Source organism: Aquarana catesbeiana, linkage group LG07 (assembly GCF_042186555.1).
Source record: "Aquarana catesbeiana isolate 2022-GZ linkage group LG07, ASM4218655v1, whole genome shotgun sequence".
NCBI lineage: Eukaryota > Metazoa > Chordata > Amphibia > Anura > Ranidae > Aquarana > Aquarana catesbeiana.
In genome coordinates this window covers 26,953,167-26,976,392 of record NC_133330.1, presented here as the reverse complement: position 1 = coordinate 26,976,392, position 23,226 = coordinate 26,953,167, and the positions used below count along the sequence as shown (strand labels likewise).

Genomic DNA, 23,226 nt, shown 5'->3' with positions numbered 1-23,226 from the left:
ATGACAGAAGGGAACAATATGATCTCTTTTGTCATAAAAACCCTACCTGTCAGATGTTTTTAGTGTTTAATTTCACAATAATATTACAATGTATAATTAATTTTTAAGTATACCTGTGAATCATATACTGATTATTAATGGGGCATTTGTTTATGGAATCGTTTATATTTCACCAAAGCAGTGACTCAACTTAACCTCCCACCCATCAGAGTATTTTTTTTTTTTTGTTTTCCCAGCTTTCGCTGCCGCCAAATGTATCACGCTCCCACAGATTGCGCCACCATCCGAAAATGGTTGACCAAGTGTGCGGACGACTCAGAAACTGCAAACTACATCAGTGCTCACACTAAAGATGTAAGACAAATGTTAGGAGATTTTAGACGTTTGATACGTTTTTGTGGTGCTTTGAGGCTGGGTCAGCGATTGGTCATCTTGACTAATATACCTAGTGCTTTGACGTTGCTATTGGTGACCTATAATGAAAATGCTATTTTGCCTGGCCGCTGTGATTTGACCTGGGTCAGGTATGTAGATAAGGAGTTTTGCGATTTACATAGTAATATATATATATATTTACTAGGTCAAAGTAACAGCCAGGGAGCTGCCATTTTTAAAAGGAGGTCAGCAATAGCAGCCCTCGCATTTCTCTCATGTGGGAAAGGGATAGAACCTCTGGTTTTTATTCATGGCCCATTTCCTCTCCCTTCCTGTTCTGGTATCATATCACATGGACAGGAAGTAAGGGCCACTTCCCCTTCCTTCCTGTTCTGGTATCATATCACATGGTCAGGAAGTAAGGACCATTTCCCCTCCCTTCCTGTTCTGGTATCATATCACATGGACAGGAAGTAAGGTGTATTATCACCTATTGACCACTCCAACCTGACAGGGGTTCTAAACCTTCCCCATTCTGGTTTTGTCTGGTGCTGGACTTCAGTATGTATGTCTGTGCAAAGTAAGGAAAGCATATTTAGTACATCTTTAACACATGCACATACCCCATGTTTTAGCGCTGCAAAGGCAGAAAAACACTTGGTCTGTCAGAAATCAGGTGAACTCTTAAACTCCATTCGCACCTGGGTGTTTTGGGATTGTGGCAGAATCACTGCCTTTCCGCCCATGATCTCAAAATGCACTATAATGGCAAAACGCAGGTTCAGGTGCCATTATTTTCATTGGCCGCGATTGGCAATCGCATCACGTGAAGCTTGTCGCCCAAAAGCTCCTTTTTTTTGGGCGACAAGCTTCACACAATGTGATTTGCCCCAATTGCATCGCAGTAAATTGCGGCAAAACTGCACCTCGTGTTAGGTGCCATTGAAAATATTGGCACTTGAACATGCGTTTTGTCATTGTAGTGCGTTTTGAGATCGCGGGCAGCAATTCTGGTCCCAAAAAGCCCAGGTGTGACTGGAGCCTTAAAGTGATATTAATGTCTCTTATTTTAAAACAACAAACATGTTATTACTTGCTCTGTGCAGACCTGATCATCCTATTCTCGGGTCCCTCATTGGCGCTCCTGGCCCCTGCTGAGTGCCCCCAGACCAAGCAGCTTGCAGTGGGGGCGCCCAAGCAGGCTTGCTTCCAAGCTGCTGCTGGGTGTGTGTCCATACACGCACAACTGTGGCTTGGCCCCGCCCCCTCTCTCCTGATTGGCTCAGTGGCTGTGATTGACAGCAGCGGGAGCCAATCAAGCAAGGTAAAATTGCGTTCATATGGTGGAGATGCCAGAGATACCCCGTCACGGTGGACATAAGGTTAGGGAGGGGGCTTCTGCACAGTGAAGGTTTTTTTACCATCCTGCATAGAATGCAGGATGGTAAAAAACCTTGAGCCTTTCATAGAATGCAGGATGGTAAAAAACCTTGAGCCTTTAGATCCGCTTTAACACTTTAATGAGCTGACAAACACGTTTCTGCTGCACTAAAATTCCAAGCTGTGTTGCCAGCTCTGACTGACACTGTTGGACTACCGAACACCACTTCTCATCTTCATACGAAAAGGGGTTGGGGAGGAGGGGGTTGTACTTTAGTCCAACGGAGTTAGCAGCCAGGTTCATGTTTAACTAGAAAAATTATCAACAAGTCTGGTCGCTTTTAGCTCTGCCTCCACTTCTGCTGCAGTGTAAGTCAGTCTCTAAGATTCCATGGCTATAGGAATAGTTCTCACCTTCCGGCACTTTAGATACGTCGACTTAGCTGAGAGGATGGCATTTCCAGCAGCTGTTAGCAATGTCAGAGATCTGTGTCCACAGCAGGAGCACAGTGTCTTTACAGACACAAATCTTGCATTTTGATGCAATGTCATTATTTTTGTTTCCCACCTACTAAAAAAATCTGGTACCATGTGTATGTGTGGTCATCACGTGTCTTTAAAAGAAAGACCCCTAGTTAGTGTATATAATAAAGCAAAAGCAGTTATGACAGCACATTGCCAGCATAGGATCTGTGAGGAGTTCAGAAAAAAAGTATAATAAAAAAATATATACTCTGGGGGGGGGGGGGGTTGCTGACCTTGAAGTTTGGCTTTATCCTTACAAGCAATTTTAATGTCTTTCTTGTACAGAGTGTCTTAAAGTGTTCTCGGTGATATGTATTTATTTATGTTTTTCTGTTCCACTTCCAGTGTCCCAAGTGCAATATTTGTATTGAAAAAAATGGAGGGTGCAATCACATGGTGAGTATATCATTTATAAAGCAAGGATTCACCATGTTAACTGATTAATTTGACATTCTGTTAGTATTTTTTTGATATTCCCATGACAATGTTTTATTTATCAGCTACTTAGGCAAGCTAAAAAAACAAACAAGCTACCAAATATAAATGGGTAAACAGTAGTGCTAAAGGTAAACAATTACCAGCAAAAACATATGAGGAACACACCAAAAAGTGATAACGTGCATAGTGTATTAGAGTCCATAAGTCATATTTGATAGGGTCAGATCTATGGGTCAACAGTTGATAACTTCATCCAACACCACACCGTGTGACCAAAACCTGTCTCCACTCCGCAGTTTGGATGTACACTCACCAGAAAGATTTGCCTCACACTCTCGGGCACCTAGTTGGCATGGGGGACTTGCTTGTTAGAGGAGTCTGGGGAACATGAGCTTGCTAGAAGCTAAGAATTTTACTTCTTGCAAGGTCCGTAATGAGACATACAAATCATACTAGACTTGGTGTGTTTCAGGGCTTCCACTCCAGGAGTTTTTCTGTGGGACGAATCCTCTCCTTCCTGCAGTTGGGACTGGATTAGTGTTTGGCTGTCAACACTGTCCCATGTAGTTCCCTACGTCCCGTAGTCTTCTCGGACCTGTGATGTGTACCAGAAGACTGCGGGGGAGGGGGGGCATACTTCCAGCTCAGATCACCCCCTAAAAAGTTCCACATGTGGCAGTGGAGAAGGGAAGGATACTAACAAGCGGAGCTTCCTCTTTTGATTGGAGCCTCGCTTTTAAGTTTTTACTTCAACAGGATTATAAATGGGAAACTTTCTAGTGACGCTTGTTTTGGTTTCAACTGTCCATCAGTTTTAAGAGATTACATCCCACTTCCTGTTGTGCCAACAGGACATGATAGGAAATCTTCCAATTGGGAGAAAAATGGCAAAGAAAATGACTTGGTTTTGACCCTTCCCTACTGTATAAAAGAAAAAATAAATTGTCTTTAGATGTACTTTGAACACCCAGCATGCTTTCATACATTTTTAATCTGCTGTATTTAGAACCAACTCACCTTTGTAGTAAGATTACTTAAATTCTTTGTCTTTTGTTTCTTACAGCAATGTTCGAAATGCAAGCATGGTAAGCATCTTAACTGATCTCTGTCTTTTACTTATGAGTTCAGGGGGCCATTAGGGTCCAGTAAGGAAGCGCAGATGGGTGATTAGAACATGCTAGAGGTGGGGGGCTGTCAGGAGGCATGGTCACTACATGGGCATAGTGACAGTTTCTCTCTAGTTACATGATCATTGCCAATTATGCAGAAAACGTAATATAAGAGCTGGCAAAAAAGGGGTGAAAAGTGCAGTCACATGGGTTCCTGACCACAAAGAAAAAACATCTGCAACTTCTAAACATCTTTTTTGTTTTTGGTTTTTTTTGGTTTGTTTTTTGTTTTTTTTGTTTTTTTTTTTGGTTTTTTTTTTTTTTTTTGTTTTTTTAGTGAAAGGGGACAATAAATAAGAACAATGGTGAAAAGAAATACATTGGTGCAAACTGATGTGTATACAGTGAATGTATGTCTGTACACTTAGTGCTCATTTACACTTCCTTCATAATGTGGCATTGGACACGCTTTTTTAAAGCACTCTGAATACCAATCAAAAAGCACCTGTCTCTAAATAAAATGGTTACCTTACATTCCAGTTCACGTTCGCTTTGCTTTGCTTTGCTTTAAAAATTATACCCCATGTTGCTTGCTTGGTGCTTCAAAGCATCTTCAAAGCCTCCATATAAATCTATGGCAATGCTCACTTACAGCACCTGGAGTTTTATTCAGCGTTACTTTAGCTTTGTTTGGGGGGTATTGCAACCAACAAGCAAACTGGAAAGACGTCATCAGCAGTCTCCACTTGTTCATGTGTATACATTCTGAAAGTGTCTGGTGCAGATGTCACATCTGGTGTGTGGCGTGGAGCAGCAGACAGGTGAGCGGGGTCTGGACTGGAGTGGGGCAGCTAGCAACATGGTAACGCTATAGCAGAGGGTAAGGGGGGGGGGGGACCGGGGAGAGAGGACTGAGCGGATGAGGACCAGCAGAGTTGGGGGACTGGGGCAGGAGAAATTAGAACATGTCACACGTGGTGAACAGTGTGGGAGAAATATAGCGGGAGGTGAGTGATGACCGTAGAAAAAGAAGCTTCAGCAAACCAGAGGATCAACAGAGCATTGGCAGAGTTGGGGGTTACTACTGAGTGTGGCATTGGCAGAGTTGGGGGGTTACTACTGAGTGTGGCATTGGCAGAGTTGGGGGGTTACTACTGAGTGTGGCATTGGCAGAGTTGGGGGTTACTACTGAGTGTGGCATTGGCAGAGTTGGGGGTTACTACTGAGTGTGGCATTGGCAGAGTTGGGGGTTACTACTGAGTGTGGCATTGGCAGAGTTGGGGGTTACTACTGAGTGTGGCATTGGCAGAGTTGGGGGTTACTACTGAGTGTGGCATTGGCAGAGTTGAGGGTTACTACTGAGTGGGGCATTGGCAGAGTTGGGGGTTACTACTGAGTGGGGCATGGGCAGAGCTGGGGGTTACTACTGAGTGGGGCATCGGCAGAGCTGGGGGTTACTACTGAGTGGGGCATCGGCAGAGCTGGGGGTTACTACTGAGTGGGGCATCGGCAGAGCTGGGAGTTACTACTGAGTGGGGCATCGGCAGAGCTGGGAGTTACTACTGAGTGGGGCATCGGCAGAGCTGGGGGTTACTACTGAGTGGGGCATCGGCAGAGCTGGGGGTTACTACTGAGTGGGGCATCGGCAGAGCTGGGGGTTACTACTGAGTGGGGCATCGGCAGAGCTGGGGGTTACTACTGAGTGGGGCATCGGCAGAGCTGGGGGTTACTATTGAGTGGGGCATCGGCAGAGCTGGGGGTTACTATTGAGTGGGGCATCGGCAGAGCTGGGGGTTACTATTGAGTGGGGCATCGGCAGAGCTGGGGGTTACTATTGAGTGGGGCATCGGCAGAGCTGGGGGTTACTATTGAGTGGGGCATCGGCAGAGCTGGGGGTTACTATTGAGTGGGGCATCGGCAGAGCTGGGGGTTACTATTGAGTGGGGCATCGGCAGAGCTGGGGGTTACTATTGAGTGGGGCATCGGCAGAGCTGGGGGTTACTATTGAGTGGGGCATCGGCAGAGCTGGGGGTTACTATTGAGTGGGGCATCGGCAGAGCTGGGGGTTACTATTGAGTGGGGCATCGGCAGAGCTGGGGGTTACTATTGAGTGGGGCATCGGCAGAGCTGGGGGTTACTATTGAGTGGGGCATCGGCAGAGCTGGGGGTTACTATTGAGTGGGGCATCGGCAGAGCTGGGGGTTACTATTGAGTGGGGCATCGGCAGAGCTGGGGGTTACTATTGAGTGGGGCATCGGCAGAGCTGGGGGTTACTATTGAGTGGGGCATCGGCAGAGCTGGGGGTTACTATTGAGTGGGGCATCGGCAGAGCTGGGGGTTACTATTGAGTGGGGCATCGGCAGAGCTGGGGGTTACTATTGAGTGGGGCATCGGCAGAGCTGGGGGTTACTATTGAGTGGGGCATCGGCAGAGCTGGGGGTTACTATTGAGTGGGGCATCGGCAGAGCTGGGGGTTACTATTGAGTGGGGCATCGGCAGAGCTGGGGGTTACTATTGAGTGGGGCATCGGCAGAGCTGGGGGTTACTATTGAGTGGGGCATCGGCAGAGCTGGGGGTTACTATTGAGTGGGGCATTGGCAGAGCTGGGGGGTTACTACTGAGTGGGGCATCGGCAGGGCTTGGGGGGGGTTACTACTGAGCGTGGGATCTGTTGAACGAGGGTACGAATAAGCAGAGGGTTTTCTGAACAGGGGTACCAATGAGCTGGGCTTCTACTGGGCTCCTTTTAAAACAAATAGAAAATCAACACACAGCATTTTGCCAAGCTTTATTAAAGCTTCAAAAAACTATCACTGAAGCATCAGAAGCAAAACACATCTGAAAAGCAAGTTGAAGTGGTAGGCACAATGTGTGTTTAAAGTCGAAGCAAGTGTAAATGAGCCCTAAATGTTGCGTGTTTTTTTTGTTTTTGTTTTTCATAAATCTCCCTAAATGTTCACTGTTTTGTTGGAAAATTTAAGTGTAACTTTGCTTTGTGTTTTCAGACTTTTGCTGGATGTGCCTTGGCGACTGGAAAACACACGGCAGCGAGTATTATGAATGCAGCCGGTATAAAGAGAATCCCGATATTGTAAACCAGAGTCAGCAGGCCCAGGCTAGAGAAGCCCTCAAGAAATATCTCTTCTACTTCGAGAGGGTAAGAGAAGGCCTGAGCGCACTTTTGTGATGTTAGATTGCTTATAAGTAAGTTCAAAATCAAACTAGTGGGTTTTAGTAGTTCCGTTACACAATTAAAATTGCAATTACCTAAAGCAGAACTTCAAGTGACTAAATACACATTTATTTGCCTTATCTGCCAAATGATTTATAATTCTGTTCAACCACTTCTGTGATATATACACAGCCTCGAGGGTGACACTGTTTTCTCCAAAATGCCTAAGTGGTTAAAAGCTCTTTCTAGAGCCCTATTCTCACTGATTGTCCCTGCCCTTCAACCAATCCTGGCTGTGACTAACCATGCCTGATTGGTCAAAATCTCTTCCAAGAGATCGAACTACTATTGCGGTTGACCCCTGGCATTTTGCAGGCATTGAGAAGATGGCTATAGCATTTAAATTGAGTTGTGACAATTGGCTAGATCTAGACTGTGGAACCTTTTGTGCAAGAAGCATTTGAACCACGTGACCTTCAAGTTGCATGGCTTTTGAGGAACAGGTTCTCTTCATACACGCTGGAGGACGTTTACGAACCTTTATGGACGTTTGGACAGCTTGCATCTCAGACACCTGAGTGCAGGAGGTTGTATCCCAGGATTTCAAATTGGAGTTTCGCTCCCTGTTCCTCTTCCACCTACCTCAATTTCTTACCTGCAACCTTCCTGTGTCACCACACAGAAGAAACTTCAGACTTTCCAGGCACAGATTTCTGACTTTCTCTGCTTTTGCATGAGAGTTTCCATTTTTCCAAGTTTACTCAAGACCTCTACAACGCAGCATTCTGTGATAATGGGACAAATCAACCCAGTCTCTGGACTGATTCATCTGTCACCAAAGACCACGCAGTCCTTTCCTGGTGGCTCAAGAATCCGGTTCTGAAGTTTTGAAAATTCTTTATACCCATGTTTTTTGGAATAATCCTTACGACTGATGGCAGCCTGTCAGCCTGGGCAGGAATCCTGGGCACCCAGTTAGCATGGGGGACTTGGCTGTCAGGAGTCTGGGGGACAGGAGCTTGCTAGAAGCTAAGAATTTTACTTCTTGCAAGGTCTGTAATGAGACATAAAAATTATACTAAACTTGGTGTGTTTTCAGGGCTTCCACTCTAGGAGTTTCTCTGTGGGATGAATCCTCTCCTTCCTGCGGTTGGGACTGGACTAGTGTTTGGCTGTCAGCACTGTCCCATGTAGCTCATTACGTCCATTCCCCGTCACTCACCAAAAGACATTCTCTAGTGTCTGAATGTGGTTCAGGCTGTCAGTTTTTCAGCCCCTGCCTTTCTCAGGAAGACCGATTCCCTTTTTGTCATCCTAGATGTACCTTATGTTGGGGGAACATCAGCTTCGATTTCCACGACCTCTAGGTGGCTCAGGCAGACCATCATCCAAGTGTGTGATCTAAAGCACATGTGTCAAACACAAGGCCTGTGGGTCAAATCTGGCCCACCAGGCTGTTTTATGTGGCCCTTGTAGCTCTTCTGCAGCTGGGACACCCCCAACCTTGCCTCAGTAGTTGGCAGCAGAGAGGAGGACAGAACGCCTTCTACATATCCTGCACCTCTCTGTGCAGCCCAGGCACTCTCGTCTCTGCCTCCCCTGTTCTTACGGGCAGTAGCAAAATATAAGGGGGATGCACTACAGCGCAGGCTTACTTTACTTTGCAGGGGGGCGCTATTGACGTCCTTCCGTGATTGCGCTACCTACGTGCCGTACTCTGTGATCACCAAGTACTTCGGACTTTACCACGTTATCAGCTGTGTCCAATGACAGTTGATCACGGAAGTAAACACAAGCCGGTTATCGACTTTTCTTTGTGTGAGGGGAGAAGAGAGACAATAACCGGCATGTGTTAAAGGGAGATCGGCAGTGCTTTCAATCAGTGTCACCTATCAGTGCCGCGTCATCAGCAAACATCAGTGAAGGAGAAAAGTTTATTTTTTTTTTTTTTCAACATTTTCTTCTTTTTTTGTTTGTTTAGCAAAAAATATAAAATCCAGTGTTGATTTATTACCTCCAAAAGAAAGCTTGATTTGTGTGGAAAGAAAAATATAAAAATGTTATATGGGTACAGTGTTGCATGACCGCGCAATTGTCATTCAAAGTGTGACAGCACTGAAAGCTGAAAATTGGCCTGGGCAGGAAGGAGGTGAAAGTACCCAGTAGGAAAATGGTTAAATTTCCTTTTTTTAGATATTAACAAGTCCTTTGTATAGATGATTGACTCCCAACTATTGCACTACCTGCCTGGAGTTTGCATTTTCTCCCTGTGCCTGCGTGGGTTTCCTCCCACACTCAAGAAATGCTGGTAGGTTGTTAATTGACTCCTGTCTAAATTGGCCCTAGTGTGTGTGTGTGTTTGTGTGTGTGTGTGTGTGTGTGTGTGTGTGTTTGTGTATGTTAGGGACTGTAGATTGTAAGCTCCACTAGGGTAGGGACTGATGTTAATGTACAATATATGTAAAGGGCTGCGTAAATTGACAGCACTATATAAGTACCTGTAATAAATAACAATGAAAAATTATTATAATTTTTATTTTATTTTTGTCAGTGGGAGAATCACAATAAAAGTCTGCAGCTGGAAGCCCAGACCTACCAGCAAATCCAAGAAAAGATCCAGGAGCGGGTCATGAACAACCTCGGCACCTGGATTGACTGGCAGTACTTACAGAATGCTGCCAAGCTGCTGGCAAAGGTAAGTTGGGAAATAGAACCGGCCTTTTCATCTAACATTTCACTTTCCTTCTCAAAATCCTACTGAGCTGCTTATGGGACATTCTGTTAATGTAACAGAATTTCTAGATTGTACTTTAAAGTGTATGTTAAGGCAAAAAAAAAAAAAAAAAGCAAACATTTGCAATGCATGCACATTTCCACACGTTTTATCCCATTACAAAATATGCCAGCAAATACCGGTTGAGGTGCCAGAAATGCACTCGGCTTCTGTGTCTGTTATGGGCTAATCGCACAGCATTTTCGGGGCCTAAAGCTGGCCATACATTATAGAATGTTCTTATTCAATTTCCTTTAGATTTGCCTTCAACTATGTAGTGCAATACAAATTGAATGTTTTTAGGTTGGACCTCATATTGTATGGCGGGCATCACTCAATGGCTAACTGGGGTCCAAATCCGGACCTAGCCACTGTTCCATCCAGACCCACGGTCACACCATTTAGGAGCCACTGGTAGAACACCGCTGAGATGCAGCAGGTAAACAGCCACGCCTTGAGCGTGTGACATCACAGGCGCGACGGGATGTGCCCGAGGACGTTCTGTGCATGTGCGTGGGCACAGCTGTGCCGGACATTAGTAGGCCGGCAGATGGACTCCAGGCACAGGGGAGGGAGGGATACATGATTCCGGGATGGGGCGTGCACTGGAAGTCCTCCTCTCGATGCAGAGAGAGGGTCCAAATGACCATGATGCCGAAGGACACAGTAAAACGTGAAGAGGGGCAGTCCTGTGAGGGGGAGGTGTAATGTAAATGGAGGGCGGGTGATGTAAAGGAGGACAATGCTGTTGGGGGGGGGGGGTTTTAATGTGAGGACAGGGCATACTGGGGGGTTGTGGTAATGTAAGGGGGGGAGGGAGATATAAAGGGGGGGCAGTGCTGGGCGGGGGGGGTGATGTAAAAGTGGACAATGCTGTTGGGGGGGATGTTAATGTGAGGAGGGCAGGGCATACTATTGTGGGGGGGGGTTGTGATGTGAGAGGGGGGCAGTGCTGTTGCGGGAGATGTAAAGGGACAGTGTTTGGGGGAGGAGGTATTGAAGGGGGCACAGTTCTGCTGGGGGGTGATGTGAAGGGGCAAAGGAAAGTACAGTGGGGGGTGATATGAAGGGGGCACGGTTCTGTTGGGGGGGGTGGGTGATGTGAAATTGGCAGAGGACAGTACTGTGGGTCGGGGGTGACGATGTGAAGGGGGTTGAGGGCTGCTGTGAATAAAGGTGTGAAGGGGGTTCAGTACACTATTGTAAAGAGGGGGTGATGTGCAGGGTGCCTAAGCCAGCTATTGTGAAGGGGAAACTGATGGGAATTTTGGGAGAGTAAAAAATTTTACTGGTCGGACCTCTGTGAATTTTAATTGAATACCCCTGTTATGTGGTTTTGGGGAATCTAATAGAAAATTGTATAATGTATGGCCAGCCTAAGTGTTGTCAGCCCTTATACTAAACGATTCAACCACTCCCACTCTCAGATCTGTACAGCATAAAGGTTTATTCTGTAGTCCAAGTTAAGAACTAGGAGTATTAAATCGTCTTTGAGCTAACGCTGGAAGTGTGGAGAAGTCACAAGACAGCTCTGAATTTCTGACATGATCAACGATTTGTTTTTAACTTATCAAACAGATATAACAATGCTTCCAATTGTATATTTAACAGACCAAAAGGATGCAAATAAAAGAAATTCATTGTTGGTGAAAGGCCCACTTTAAAGTTTATGTAACTAATACATTCCTGACATGTCACAATATACAAGAACATATTGTGTAGTCAGTGTTCAGACTGTACGTTGTAAGTTTTTAGAAAGTCGCAAGTTAAGGGGTTGGATTAGGGGGTCTATCTGTGTCAGACATTTATGAACACCGCAAAGAACTGCACAGGCACCAGTATTTACAAGGAGAAAGGAGACACAAGCACCTACTAAGTGTAGCGATAAAAGTAATTTGAATAGAGGGTAAAAAAATATTAACTCAGTGGGAGCATAAAATCAGGCATATAGCGCGGTAGGTGGGTAAGTCCTAGTCATTAGAAGTTCCGGTCTTCGTCCAGGTGGAGTGGAAGGGCCGGAGGTTGTCGGTGCCTCCTCCTGGCGGACGTGATGTAAGAAATGTAGCTGGCGACGTGTTTGCGGATCACACGCTCCTTCAGGCCTGAAGGAGCCCCATGCTCTGCAAATGCGTATTCAGTTTGTGTGTCGCATCTGCCGGGTGTGCATTCCACGGACCAGGAAGCACAGAGATCCTCCGGTGCCCCTGAGAGTTGTGAACCCAGCCCTTCCGCTCCACCTGGACGCAGACCGCAACTCCTGTTGACTAAGACTCCTCCTTCTGCGCTATATGTCTGATTTTATGCTCTCTTTTGTGAGGATTTTTTTTTGCCGTCTATTAAAATGACTCTTATTGCTACACTTAGGAGAAAAGAGACACAAGAGCCAACTATCTATACAGAGTTACTTCTTGCTTCTATACCAAGCTGCCACAAAAGTGAGCCACATCACATACAGACTTGCCTTATGTTCTTTTTCTGTGACATACTGCCTGTTGTGAACCTCCACCCCCCCTCTTGGTACCCTATTTTAGCGGCAATCATTTACCTGTGACCAGGATTTACAATATTGGGTCATCTCTGAGGTGGCATCTCGGTCCAGAGAATAGATGCTGACTCCTAAACTAAGATGGCTCTGCTCTTCTGGAGAAAAAAAAAAAAAGCAGATGAAGTCATTGTCGAGGGGAGTATTTTGATCTCTGTGCGAGTATATGTATAAGTGTTAACACGTTCACATCACATCGGAGGGAAAGGTGGGAATGAGCGCCGCTGAAATAGAGCTGAATCTCCTGTGTACTCGGCTCTGCTCGTAGTCACGCCCCGCCTCCTAGCATTGACGTCCTGCCATTGGACCGGTGTTGTGTTCATATATATTTTAGCAGAGACCCTAGGGAATAAAATAGCGGTTGTTGCAACATTATATGTCACACAGCATTTGTGCAGCGGTCTTTCAAATGCAATTTTTTGGGAAAAAATACACTAATGAATTAAAAAAAAAAAAAACAGTAAAGTTAGCCGATTTTTTTTTTTTTCATCCAAAAGTTTTGATTACCTGTTTTTGTGTATTTAATATTTAAGATAGTAGTTTTTTTTTTTTATCTAAATTAAACATACAAGTGAACTGATTGGAGGTTTGTTTTGTTTAATAAATGTTTAAAAAATGTAAGAAATTTTCTGTATCACTTATTACTTAAGGCTGCTTTCACACTGGAGCGGCCAGGCGTTGACGGTAAAATGCTGCTGGTTTTAGCGGCGCTTTATCGTCATTTTAGTGGCGCTATTCGGCTTCTAGCGGGGCGCCTATAACCCAGCTAGCAGCCGATGAAGTGGTTAAATGCGCCCGCGTAACGCCGCTGCCGAATCGCTTTGCAGGCGCTTCGGCAGCGGTGCCCATTCATTTCAATGGGCAGGAGTGGTGGAGGTGCGGTATACACCGCTCCAAAGATGCTGCTTGCAGGACTTTTTTTTTTAACATCCTGCCAGCGCATCGCCTCAGTGTGAAAGCACTCGGGCTTTCACACTGAGACTGCAGGGGAGCTGTTTTGCAGGCGCTTTACAGGCGCTATTTTTAGCCCAAAAGCGCTTGAAAAACACCCCAGTGTGCAAAGAGTTAAATTTTTTGAGATAAAGGGAGAAAAAAAAAGAAAAAAAAAATTGGCCTAACATATCGGCCCAAAAAAATCTGCATCATATATCGGCCATCAGCCGCCGTGATTTCTAAGCATCGGCCAGAGAAAAACCCATATTGGGCTACCTCTAATATAAATATAAATATGTAAAAATATATATATCAATATCTCTATATCCATATCTATCTCTAGAGAGATATATAGATTTTTTGTTTTTTATGGCCAATATAATAGTTTCTATATATGACGGTGTAACACTGACCTCTCTTGGTAATAAGATGTATTGCAGATGCGCTGATTCAGTGATATTTATTTGCAAAATGAGTGCAAGTAACTTCTGTGATTTATATGTATTTTATCGCATCGATCCAAATTTTTATTGCTGAACGCATTGAGGGATATCAGCGAGTGTAATTTAGATTGTAGAGGAGGATGAAGAGCCTTGTTTGTTTCAGCCTCTATCCAGTCCACCCTGATTCTCATGCCATTTGTAGTGAACAGCTTAGACTGGCCTCAGGTGTATTAAATTTTGGCCAATTCCTGCTGAGGCCCCTTTCACACTTGTGTGACTTGGGACTGCAAAGTCGCATGACAAGTCGTACTCCTTGATTTTCAATGAGTACCATTCATATCTGTGCATCTTCAAAGTAGTCCCTGCACTACTTTGGTCTGACTTTGAGGCGACTTGAGGTCCCCAGACCTCAACACTACACAGGCATTGCTTCAAGTCGTGGCAAAATCGCACGATTTTCAGGTCGCACCAGTGTAAAAAGATCTTAAATCGACTGAAATGTGAGCAGTGTGTGACCCTACGAGCACCATCCTGGCTTGTTAAAAGTTGAATTTAAAATCAACTGAGCGGGGTGGGAAGGTTTAGGGCAATAGGCGAATGCATCCTACGAGATGCTGTCACTGTTCAGGTACTCGGAAAGCTGCGGGTGTACAGCCACTGTAAACTTGATTAAAAGAGTACCAGAATGACTTCATAGGTGTTGCTTCAATATCAATGCCCTATCATCGTTAAATCAGCAGGTGGAGGTCTGTTCTTGAGCAGGCCAGGTTGCTTAACTGCAGTAGAGAAAAATGGGTTCACTGACCACCTGGGGATGGCTGTGACACTGGTGCTTGGATCCAAAGAATGGCTGAAATGTTTTTCAGAGTAAAGTATTTTGTATTTATACATTTCATACCTATATTAGGCTGCTTGCTTGAAGTTCATCTCTATCTCTCCATTCTCTGCCTAAAAGTAAAGGACCAGTATGGTGTGGAATAGCTCATTTTAAATCGGTGTGAGTTTGTAAGATGAGTACATGAATCTGTGTTTAATATTGAAGATCAGTAGAAGGACTTGCAACTGATATTTTCTTTTTTCCTTCCCAGTGCCGATACACTCTGCAATACACATATCCCTATGCTTACTACATGGAGTCAGGCCCCAGAAAGAAGCTTGTAAGTATAAGGATCTGTCATATCATAAAACGAAAACAGCAACTGTGTACGTTTTGGTATAATGTTTGACTGTAATGTCTCTGATGTCTAGGATATGGATAGGCTGCATCATCCCAGAGATGTCTCTGATCTCTAGGATATGGATAGGCTGCATCATCCCAGAGATGTCTCTGATCTCTAGGATATGGATAGGCTGCATCATCCCAGAGATGTCTCTGATCTGTAGGATATGGATAGGCTGCATCATCCCAGAGATGTCTCTGATCTGTAGGATATGGATAGGCTGCATCATCCCAGAGATGTCTCTGATCTCTAGGATATGGATAGGCTGCATCATCCCAGAGATGTCTCTGATCTCTAGGATAGGGATAGGCTGCAATATCCCAGAGATGTCTCTGATCTCTAGGATAGGGATAGGCTGCATCATCCCAGAGATGTCTCTGATCTCTAGGATAGGGATAGGCTGCATCATCCCAGAGATGTCTCTGATCTCTAGGATAGGGATAGGCTGCATCATCCCAGAGATGTCTCTGATCTCTAGGATAGGGATAGGCTGCATCATCCCAGAGATGTCTCTGATCTCTAGGATAGGGATAGGCTGCATCATCCCAGAGATGTCATTATTCTCTAGTGACTTGATAGGCTGCACTGTGTCATGTTACTTTTATCTAGTGAATTGATAGGCTTCCTTCTGTGTTGTCACCAGTGTCTCTGAATGGATAGGCTTCATTCTCAGTGATGTTTCTGGTGAATGGATAGGCTGCATTCTCTGTGATGATACTGATCTATACTGAACAGATTGGCTGCATTCTCTCATTGTCACTCATTTCTAGATGGATTACATCATTAGTGATGTCACTGATCTCCAGTGATTGGATAGGCTGCACTCTCATAGTGGTGTCAGTGATCTCTTGTGATTGAATAGGCAGCATTCTCAGTGATGTAGCAAATGTCAGATGAACTGATAGGCTGCAGATGTTACTGTAATGGTTTGCTTAGTTTATTCACACCTTTTATTTATATTTCTTGTCACTGCAGACAGTAATACATCGCTTCTGATCGTCCTTGCTGTGTCTTGGCACGTTTCCTCTCTTGCAGACACAATTCACATTTCATAATACAGTCAGCGCTGTCTACCTAACACACTGTAATTTCTTTTGTAGTTTGAGTATCAGCAGGCACAGCTAGAGGCGGAGATTGAAAACCTTTCATGGAAAGTGGAGAGAGCAGACAGTTATGATAGAGGGGTAAGTATTAAGGTACAGCTTTTTTTTCTATACTGTAGTACAACTTTTACTTTACACCTTCATGGCTTTAGTAACAAGCATTTAGAATCCCCTTTTTATAGGGCTGGTTATTTAGGGAGGACAGTCCCACCTTATGGTCCAGTTTCAGGTAAAACAGATGTGTGTCCCTTTAGAAACAAGTGGCCACTGCCCCCCACCTATAACTGGTCTTTGCACTAGAAGGACGACGCATGTCAAACAAAAGCCAAGAAAATTCAAAGCTTGACTTGATGTCTAGCCTGCCACCAATGGAATTAACCTAAGAATATGCATTAAAAATAGGGGTTTAGTATGCACACATTTGCAAATACATGCGTAAGCTACAGGCCCAGCCAAGGAACCCCATTTTCTGTAGTCCCTAGCTCTAACTTCCGAGAGTCTCCACAATGGAAGCACATGCATTATAATGGATAGGCAGAGGGCAGGTGAGCCTGGAAGGAGCCCACCTCTCCTTAAAGCCGAGTTCCACCCAAAAAAGAGGGGGGGGGGACCCTCTTTCTAGAGGGTTCCAGCTCCCACTTCCTCCTGGCGCACCCGTGGCACCGGAAGGAAGATCACCTCTCCCCCCTCCCTCTCGGCAATCACCTAGGACATGTCACAGGTCCCAGATGATTGCCTGGCCAGTCGCAGCGCGGCTCGCGCGTGCCCGGCTGTGAAGCCTCACCTGGGCACCCACAGTGACAATGCCGGCGCCGCAGAGAGGAGCTGGGCTTTGTTCCTCCGCATCGCTGGACCCTGTGACAGATAAGTGTCTGATTATTAAAAGTCAGCAGCTGCACTATTTGTAGCTGCTGACTTTTAATTTTTTTTTTTTTTAAGCGGAACTCCACTTTAAAGGCACAGGGGCGCACTGGACATCCAGCACAAAGGTGTGTCGGTGCACTGTCTGACCAATATATTAACAGTACAAACAAGTGGCCACTGCCTCCACCTATAACTGGTCTTTGCAGCAAGGAGCTCTGGAAGGGCGACGTATGTCAATCAAAACCAAAGACATTTCCATGCTCAAATTACCGACCAGATGTCTGTCCCTTCCTTTTATGCTAAAGATTTTTCCAGGCAGATGATGAAATCACTGGTGCATTCAGTACTATGCAAGAAACACTGAAACTTTAATTCAGTCTGAAAGATCACTTAGTTACCTTTTAATGCCCATTCACACTCTATGAATAGGCCGCCTGTACACCACAAAGAATGAAAAAATGTAAATGTGCAACACCCCACATCGCACAGTATGTGCATCAGAGTGTGCCGCGGTGGGTTGTACTCTACAATGTGCTAGGAGACGGGAGTGACAGTCACAATGACTTGCAATGCATTGCACAGAGAGCAGGTGCCTTGCAGAAGTGCGTGTTAACACGTGCGTTGCCCCCAATCTGAATTTTCTGTATCCACAGCAGCTAGAACCCAGACAGCCTCTCACATAGTGTGGCGGGTGTGTGGCAAGAAGAAGCTTGCAGTGGGTGTGTTTGGGAGTGTCTCTTGTATGTTACAAACCGGTTAGCAAAAGGAATTCTCAGGTTACCAACAAAAAGAAATGGTATGGCCTGGTGCTACGCTGCTGTCGGGGTGAAAAACTCAAGCCCTTAGCGTCTAAGACCTTAGTGCTAAACCATGGGTGCTCAACCTGTGGCCCTCCAGCTGTTGCAGAACTACAAGTCCTATCATGCCCCTACCCTTGGGAGTCATGCTTGTAACTATCATCCTTGCAATGCCTCATGCGACTTGTAGTTCCACAACAGCTGGAGGGCAACTGTTTGTGCACTCATGTGCTAGACCATGAATGCCGCACAAGCTAGGGAAGCCGAACTCCTGCAGCTTAAGGGGCTAAGAAACAACCCCCACACCATAATCCCCCCTCCACCAAATGATTTGGACCAGTGCACAAAGCAAGGTCCATAAAGACATGGGTGAGCGAGTTTGGGTTGGAGGAACTTGACTGGCCTCCATGGAGTCCTGACCTCAACCCAAAAGAACACCTTTGGGAAGAATTAGAGTGGAGACAGCGAGACAGGCCTTCTCGCCCAACATCAGTGCCTGACTTCACCAATGCACTTCTGGAAGAATGGTCAAACATTCCCATAGACACACTCCTAAACCTTGTGTACATCCTTCCCAGAAGAGTTGAAGTTGTTACAGCTGTAAAGGGTGGGCCAACTCAATATTGAACCCTACGGACTAAGACTGGGATGCTATTATAGTGCATGTAAAGGCAGGTGTCCCAATACTTTTGGTAATATAGTATATCTGCAGTGGTTTAACAGTGAACCATCACACTCTCTTCTTTCTTCCCCTCCACCCCAGGACCTGGAGAACCAGATGCATATAGCTGAGCAGCGCAGAAGAACTTTGCTAAAGGACTTTCATGACACATAAGCATCAGAAGCCTGTTTTTGTCCTAGAAAAGCTTGAGCATGTGGTGGAGTGACGGAAAATTGATGCTGCGAAGAAACACAAGTAGCTTTTGAGGAATGTGAAGAAAATCACCTCCTTACCCTGCTCGCTGTACCAAACCTAGTCTTGTTATTTTTTATTTTTTTTCCCCAATCCTTTTTTTTTTCTTCTTCTGACTCCCAAACTCAGACTACTGCCAGAATAACCAACAAAAAACACATCCTTTTGACAGTTGTTCTCTTCTTACCTCTATTCTTTCCTGCCCTGCTCCTTTTTTTTTTTTGTCCCCCCCCCCCCCCCCCCCCAACTTTAAAGTTAACCCTTTCTTTGCCCCTGCTAGCCTGCTGCTGGAAACACCTGGGCAATGAAAGGGTCGATCAAAATTTTTTTTTCTTCATTATGTTCCGGATGGCAAGTGTTGGAAAAAAAGTAGTTCAATTTTTTGAATGGCTGTTAATAGAATTAGATTATTATGCAAACTGTCATTTTGAACTGTTGTACAATTATACAGAAAAAAAACCCTAGAATTACAAAAAAAACAAAAACACTTTTTAAAATCCTTTAATTTTTTCAGAGTTTTTTTATTTTGCTTCAAAAAAGGATAATGAGGAAGACAGCTAGTGTCATCCTACTGTGTGTTTACAATCTGATGAGACAAATCTTGTCATTAAGTATTTGGAAGAAGAAGAAGATGTCTTTGGTTCCTGAAATCATTGTTCCATGCAAATTTGATATATAAAGTGGAACTCCTGCCAAAGCCTTTTCACCCTCCCATAAAAGTGGGAAAGAGTTACAACCTCTGACAGGTTTCCATTGTTGTGTGTGAACCTTTGAATGGGGGGGGGGGGGGGGTCCTGCTTTTGCTGCTGTGTTATTGGAATTGTAAGTGAGCCTTTCTCAAACAATAAGACTGTACTCCATTGACATCTGCATTGGTAAAACTTTATCGTTCCAGACAAAACCACTGTAGCTCCAACCAGACCCTCCTCACTTGGTGCCTTTCACTCAGAATGGTCTAAAGCCTCGTACACAGGATCGGACTTTCCGAGGGGATATGTTCATTGACAGGCTGTTGTCGGTAAATCCGACCGTGTGTACGCTCCATCGGACAATTGTTGTCGGACTTTCCGCCAGCAAATGTTGGCTAGCATGTTCTCAAATTTTCTGCGGACAAATGTGTGTTGTCGGATTTTCCGAGTGTGTGTATACAAGTCCGTCGGACAAAAGTCCAAAGTACAAACACGCATGCTCGGAAGCGGTCGGTCTTGTAAACTAGCGTTCGTAATGGAGAATTAACATTCGTGACGCAGCAAATTATGAAATCTCCAAATGCAGCGCACAATTCTCTTCTTTAATGGGATAATAATGAAGATGCTTTGCTGGTGATACTGATGGAGTTATTGCAAACGAATTTTTAAAGGCTTTTTTTTTTTCTAGTGATATCAAGAATAATATTATTATGGGGTTTTTTTTTGGGTATGTTACCACAACACCATTATCCCGGAGTTTATAAGATCAAAGATACAACTATGTTGGTGCCCCTTGTCAATTTTACATTGTATTTTTTTTAAATGTAACTGCCGACTCCCAAACTGTCATTTGAAGTAAAACACATAGCCAAGTATTATTCTACACAATTTTTTTATTGTGCATTAAAAAAATAAAATTAGACATGCTATCTCCCAATAGAATTTAAACAAAAAGTGCATTCTATGCATCCAAAAATAAAGAAAATATACCAAATCAAATGATTATTATTCAACCAAAAAATTAATGTCAAAGCAATAACTCCAAGGCCAATAATAAATAACACGTTATCTCCTCCGATCCCGCAACATGTCTGGTTGACGAACGGCCGTTCAAACGAAATTAGCAGAAGGAGCCCAAAGGGTGGCGCTAAAGAGCTGAAAAACCACGTAGTACGTCACTACGTTCGTAATTGTTGGCCAACAATTGTGTGGCCGTGTGTTTGCAAGACAAGTTTGGGCCTACGCCCTTCGGACAAAATTCTATGGTTTTGTTGGCCAACAATCCAATCGTGTGTACGAGGCATTAGTCGTAGGGTAAAGCTTAGTACACATGGGCCGTATGTCGGGCAGTTTCTGTTAAGCCAGCCGGCTTCTTGTGAAGGAGCATGACTGGAAAAGGTCTGTCGACCGGCAATGGCTTATATGTCCTATCTGTTGTGCTAGTGTTGAATCCTCATTCCAGTGCCCCCTTCTCCTTTTAGTAATACTTTATCTTTTCATATATTTTATACAGTGCATCTGAAAAGTATTCACAGCGCTTCACTTTTTCCACATTTTATGTTACAGCCTTATTCCAAAATGGATTAAATTCATTAATTTTCCTCAAAATTATACCAACCATACCCCATAATGACAACGTCTCAGAAGTTTGTTTGAAATCTTTGCAAATCTATTAAAAAAAAAACAATCCCTGAACCCAAGGGGCGTGTCCAAGATGGCGACGGTGTAGGACGCTTGATCAGGGAGCTCTGCAGCCATCGCGGGGAATTTATCCTGTTAACTCATCCTGCCAAGCCTTCTAACCGTCTGAACCCTCTCCCAACCTCCCCCTGCGGATGCGGACACGGAGCCGGCGACGTTTGGATCACCACAAGCCGAGTAAAACCCACAGTAACTCAGGCGGTGCGGCTGTCCACGTGGGGAGAGCGAGCAGCATGGCGACACAGACAGACGGACAGGAGCCTGCTCTCACGGATCAGAGTAACTTCGCGGCTCTAATGCAGGCCATCACGGGCTGCCAATCTTCCTTGTCCACACTAACTACTAAAATTGACACTGTGCAACTTGAAATTGGTCTTATTAGGCAAGACTTTGAGAAGGTGAGGCACCGGGTGACTGAGGTGGAACGTAGAGTGGGCGATACAGAGGATGTGGTCAGAGACCATTCGGCCACCTTGCATACCCTACAGGTGAGGGTGAAACATCTGGAAGCACGGGCCGAAGATTCCGAGAATCGGAACCGCCGAAACAATTTGCGGATCATAGGACTCCCTGAGGGGTCGGAGGGCTCTGATGCATCTGCATATACTGAGCGGTTGCTTCGATTGCTGTTCCCACAGGCTGCTTTCTCTCCGTTCTTTGCAATTGAGAGGGCTCACAGGATGCCGCCGACCCGGGGCCCCCCTGGATCCCCACCGCGCACCTTTATATTTAGGTTGCTGAACTTTCGAGATCGAGATCTGATACTGCGGGAGGCCCGCAAGATGGCGGAGGTTCGACACGAGGCGGCCCGCCTTATGTTCTTCCCGGACTTCTCGGTGGATACTCAGAAGCAGCGCAAGTCGTTTGATGCGGTGAAGCAGGCCCTCAGAACCAAGGGCTTGCGCTATAGCATGCTATTTCCTGCCCGACTTCGTGTACAGGATGGGGAGAGCGTCAGGTTCTTCACTTCCCCCAACGAGGCCATGCAATGGCTGAACACCCTGGCCCACCGTTAGCAACATCACCAGCCTTGACATCAGCCAAAGCGTGTCAAATTTATTATCTGAGGAAGAGCGGGGAGAACACCTACAATTACCTACCCTGTTAATCGCCAGCTACTCAGAAAACTTTTGGGGATCCAGAGTCACTTGCTGGACAGCGAGCCTACTGTACCCTACTTCTCTCCTTTCGGACACAGACACTCTGACAGTGAGGAATGCTTTCTCCACCGCATGCAAAGGATGAACTCTGCTGACCAAATAGCCCCGATCCTGGTAACGCTCCGGTTTGATGTCGATCGTACCTGACGCCCGGGCAAAAGCTTGCAGCGAGCCTGCTTTGCTCGATTAACCCTATTTTTCTTTTTACAGAGTTTGGAGAGTCCTGTTTTGGGTTTTTTGTTTCTTACTGTTTTTCTTTTTCTCGACCTGAGGCCTGCTTTTGACATGGGACAAGGTGAAGCTTCCATGTATTTACATTTTCTCTATAACAGGTTTTATTTTTCTCTTTTTGGGGGGGAGAGGGGGAGGGGAAGATGGGAACGTAATTTCTAAGTTTGTGCCCCTGGCTTCGGCCAGGTGAAATCTCTGTGACTCCTGCTTGATGGCAGCATCTCCTTCAGATGGAGACTGATACACCTCTTGAGTGGTGGATTTCTACCACGTGTCTCCTAAGTTCATGACCCCGATTGGTCAATGACCATAACCAGTTACTGGGAACAAGCACACTTTGGTTGGGGGGGTGTGCGGGGTGGGGGGAAGGGATTAAGTTTAGGAAAGAAATGTTATGACAGTTATACACAGGAATGTATATTGTACAGATATAGAGGTTTAGGAACAGTGATATTATCTAGATTGCTGATCTCAGATGTGACGTGGGATGGGAGGTGGTTCTGTTCCCCTCGGGGTCCGGGTGCACTCCCCCTTCAGTCTGACAAAGGTTGGGGATTTAGGGGGGTTATGAGTTACCAAATCTGCAGATGTGTTGGAGCGACCTTCCCTTTTACACCCTAGGATACCCATCCTACGTGACACCTTTTCTCCATTTCCTGCTTCCCTTGCTATGGAGAGACACTGATGGGAAAGGGTGGATTTAAATGCAAAAGGGAAGTATAAACAAAAAAGTCTACAGTGTACTGAGATGATTGTTACAACCATTTTCAAAAGAAGAATGATAGGTAGATTAATAAGGATGGGAGAAAGTTGCATAGATGAGTTAAGTTCCTATGTCGCATGAGTACTTGGCCTCAA

At 45.2% G+C, this 23,226-nt stretch overlaps 1 protein-coding gene across 1 annotated transcript; it reads left to right on the top strand.

Annotated features, from left to right (window-relative positions):
* Positions 1-236: 236 nt before the first annotated feature.
* Positions 237-19,087, top strand: ARIH2 (ariadne RBR E3 ubiquitin protein ligase 2; the record flags this gene model as incomplete). Its single annotated transcript, XM_073591836.1, is given in 8 exon segments — positions 237-354; positions 2,626-2,676; positions 3,782-3,803; positions 6,833-6,984; positions 9,551-9,694; positions 14,779-14,847; positions 16,011-16,094; positions 18,438-19,087. Coding segments are annotated over 8 exon segments (712 nt in total), but the record flags the coding sequence as incomplete, so codon positions are not given.
* Between the last annotated feature and the right edge of the window lie 4,139 nt (positions 19,088-23,226).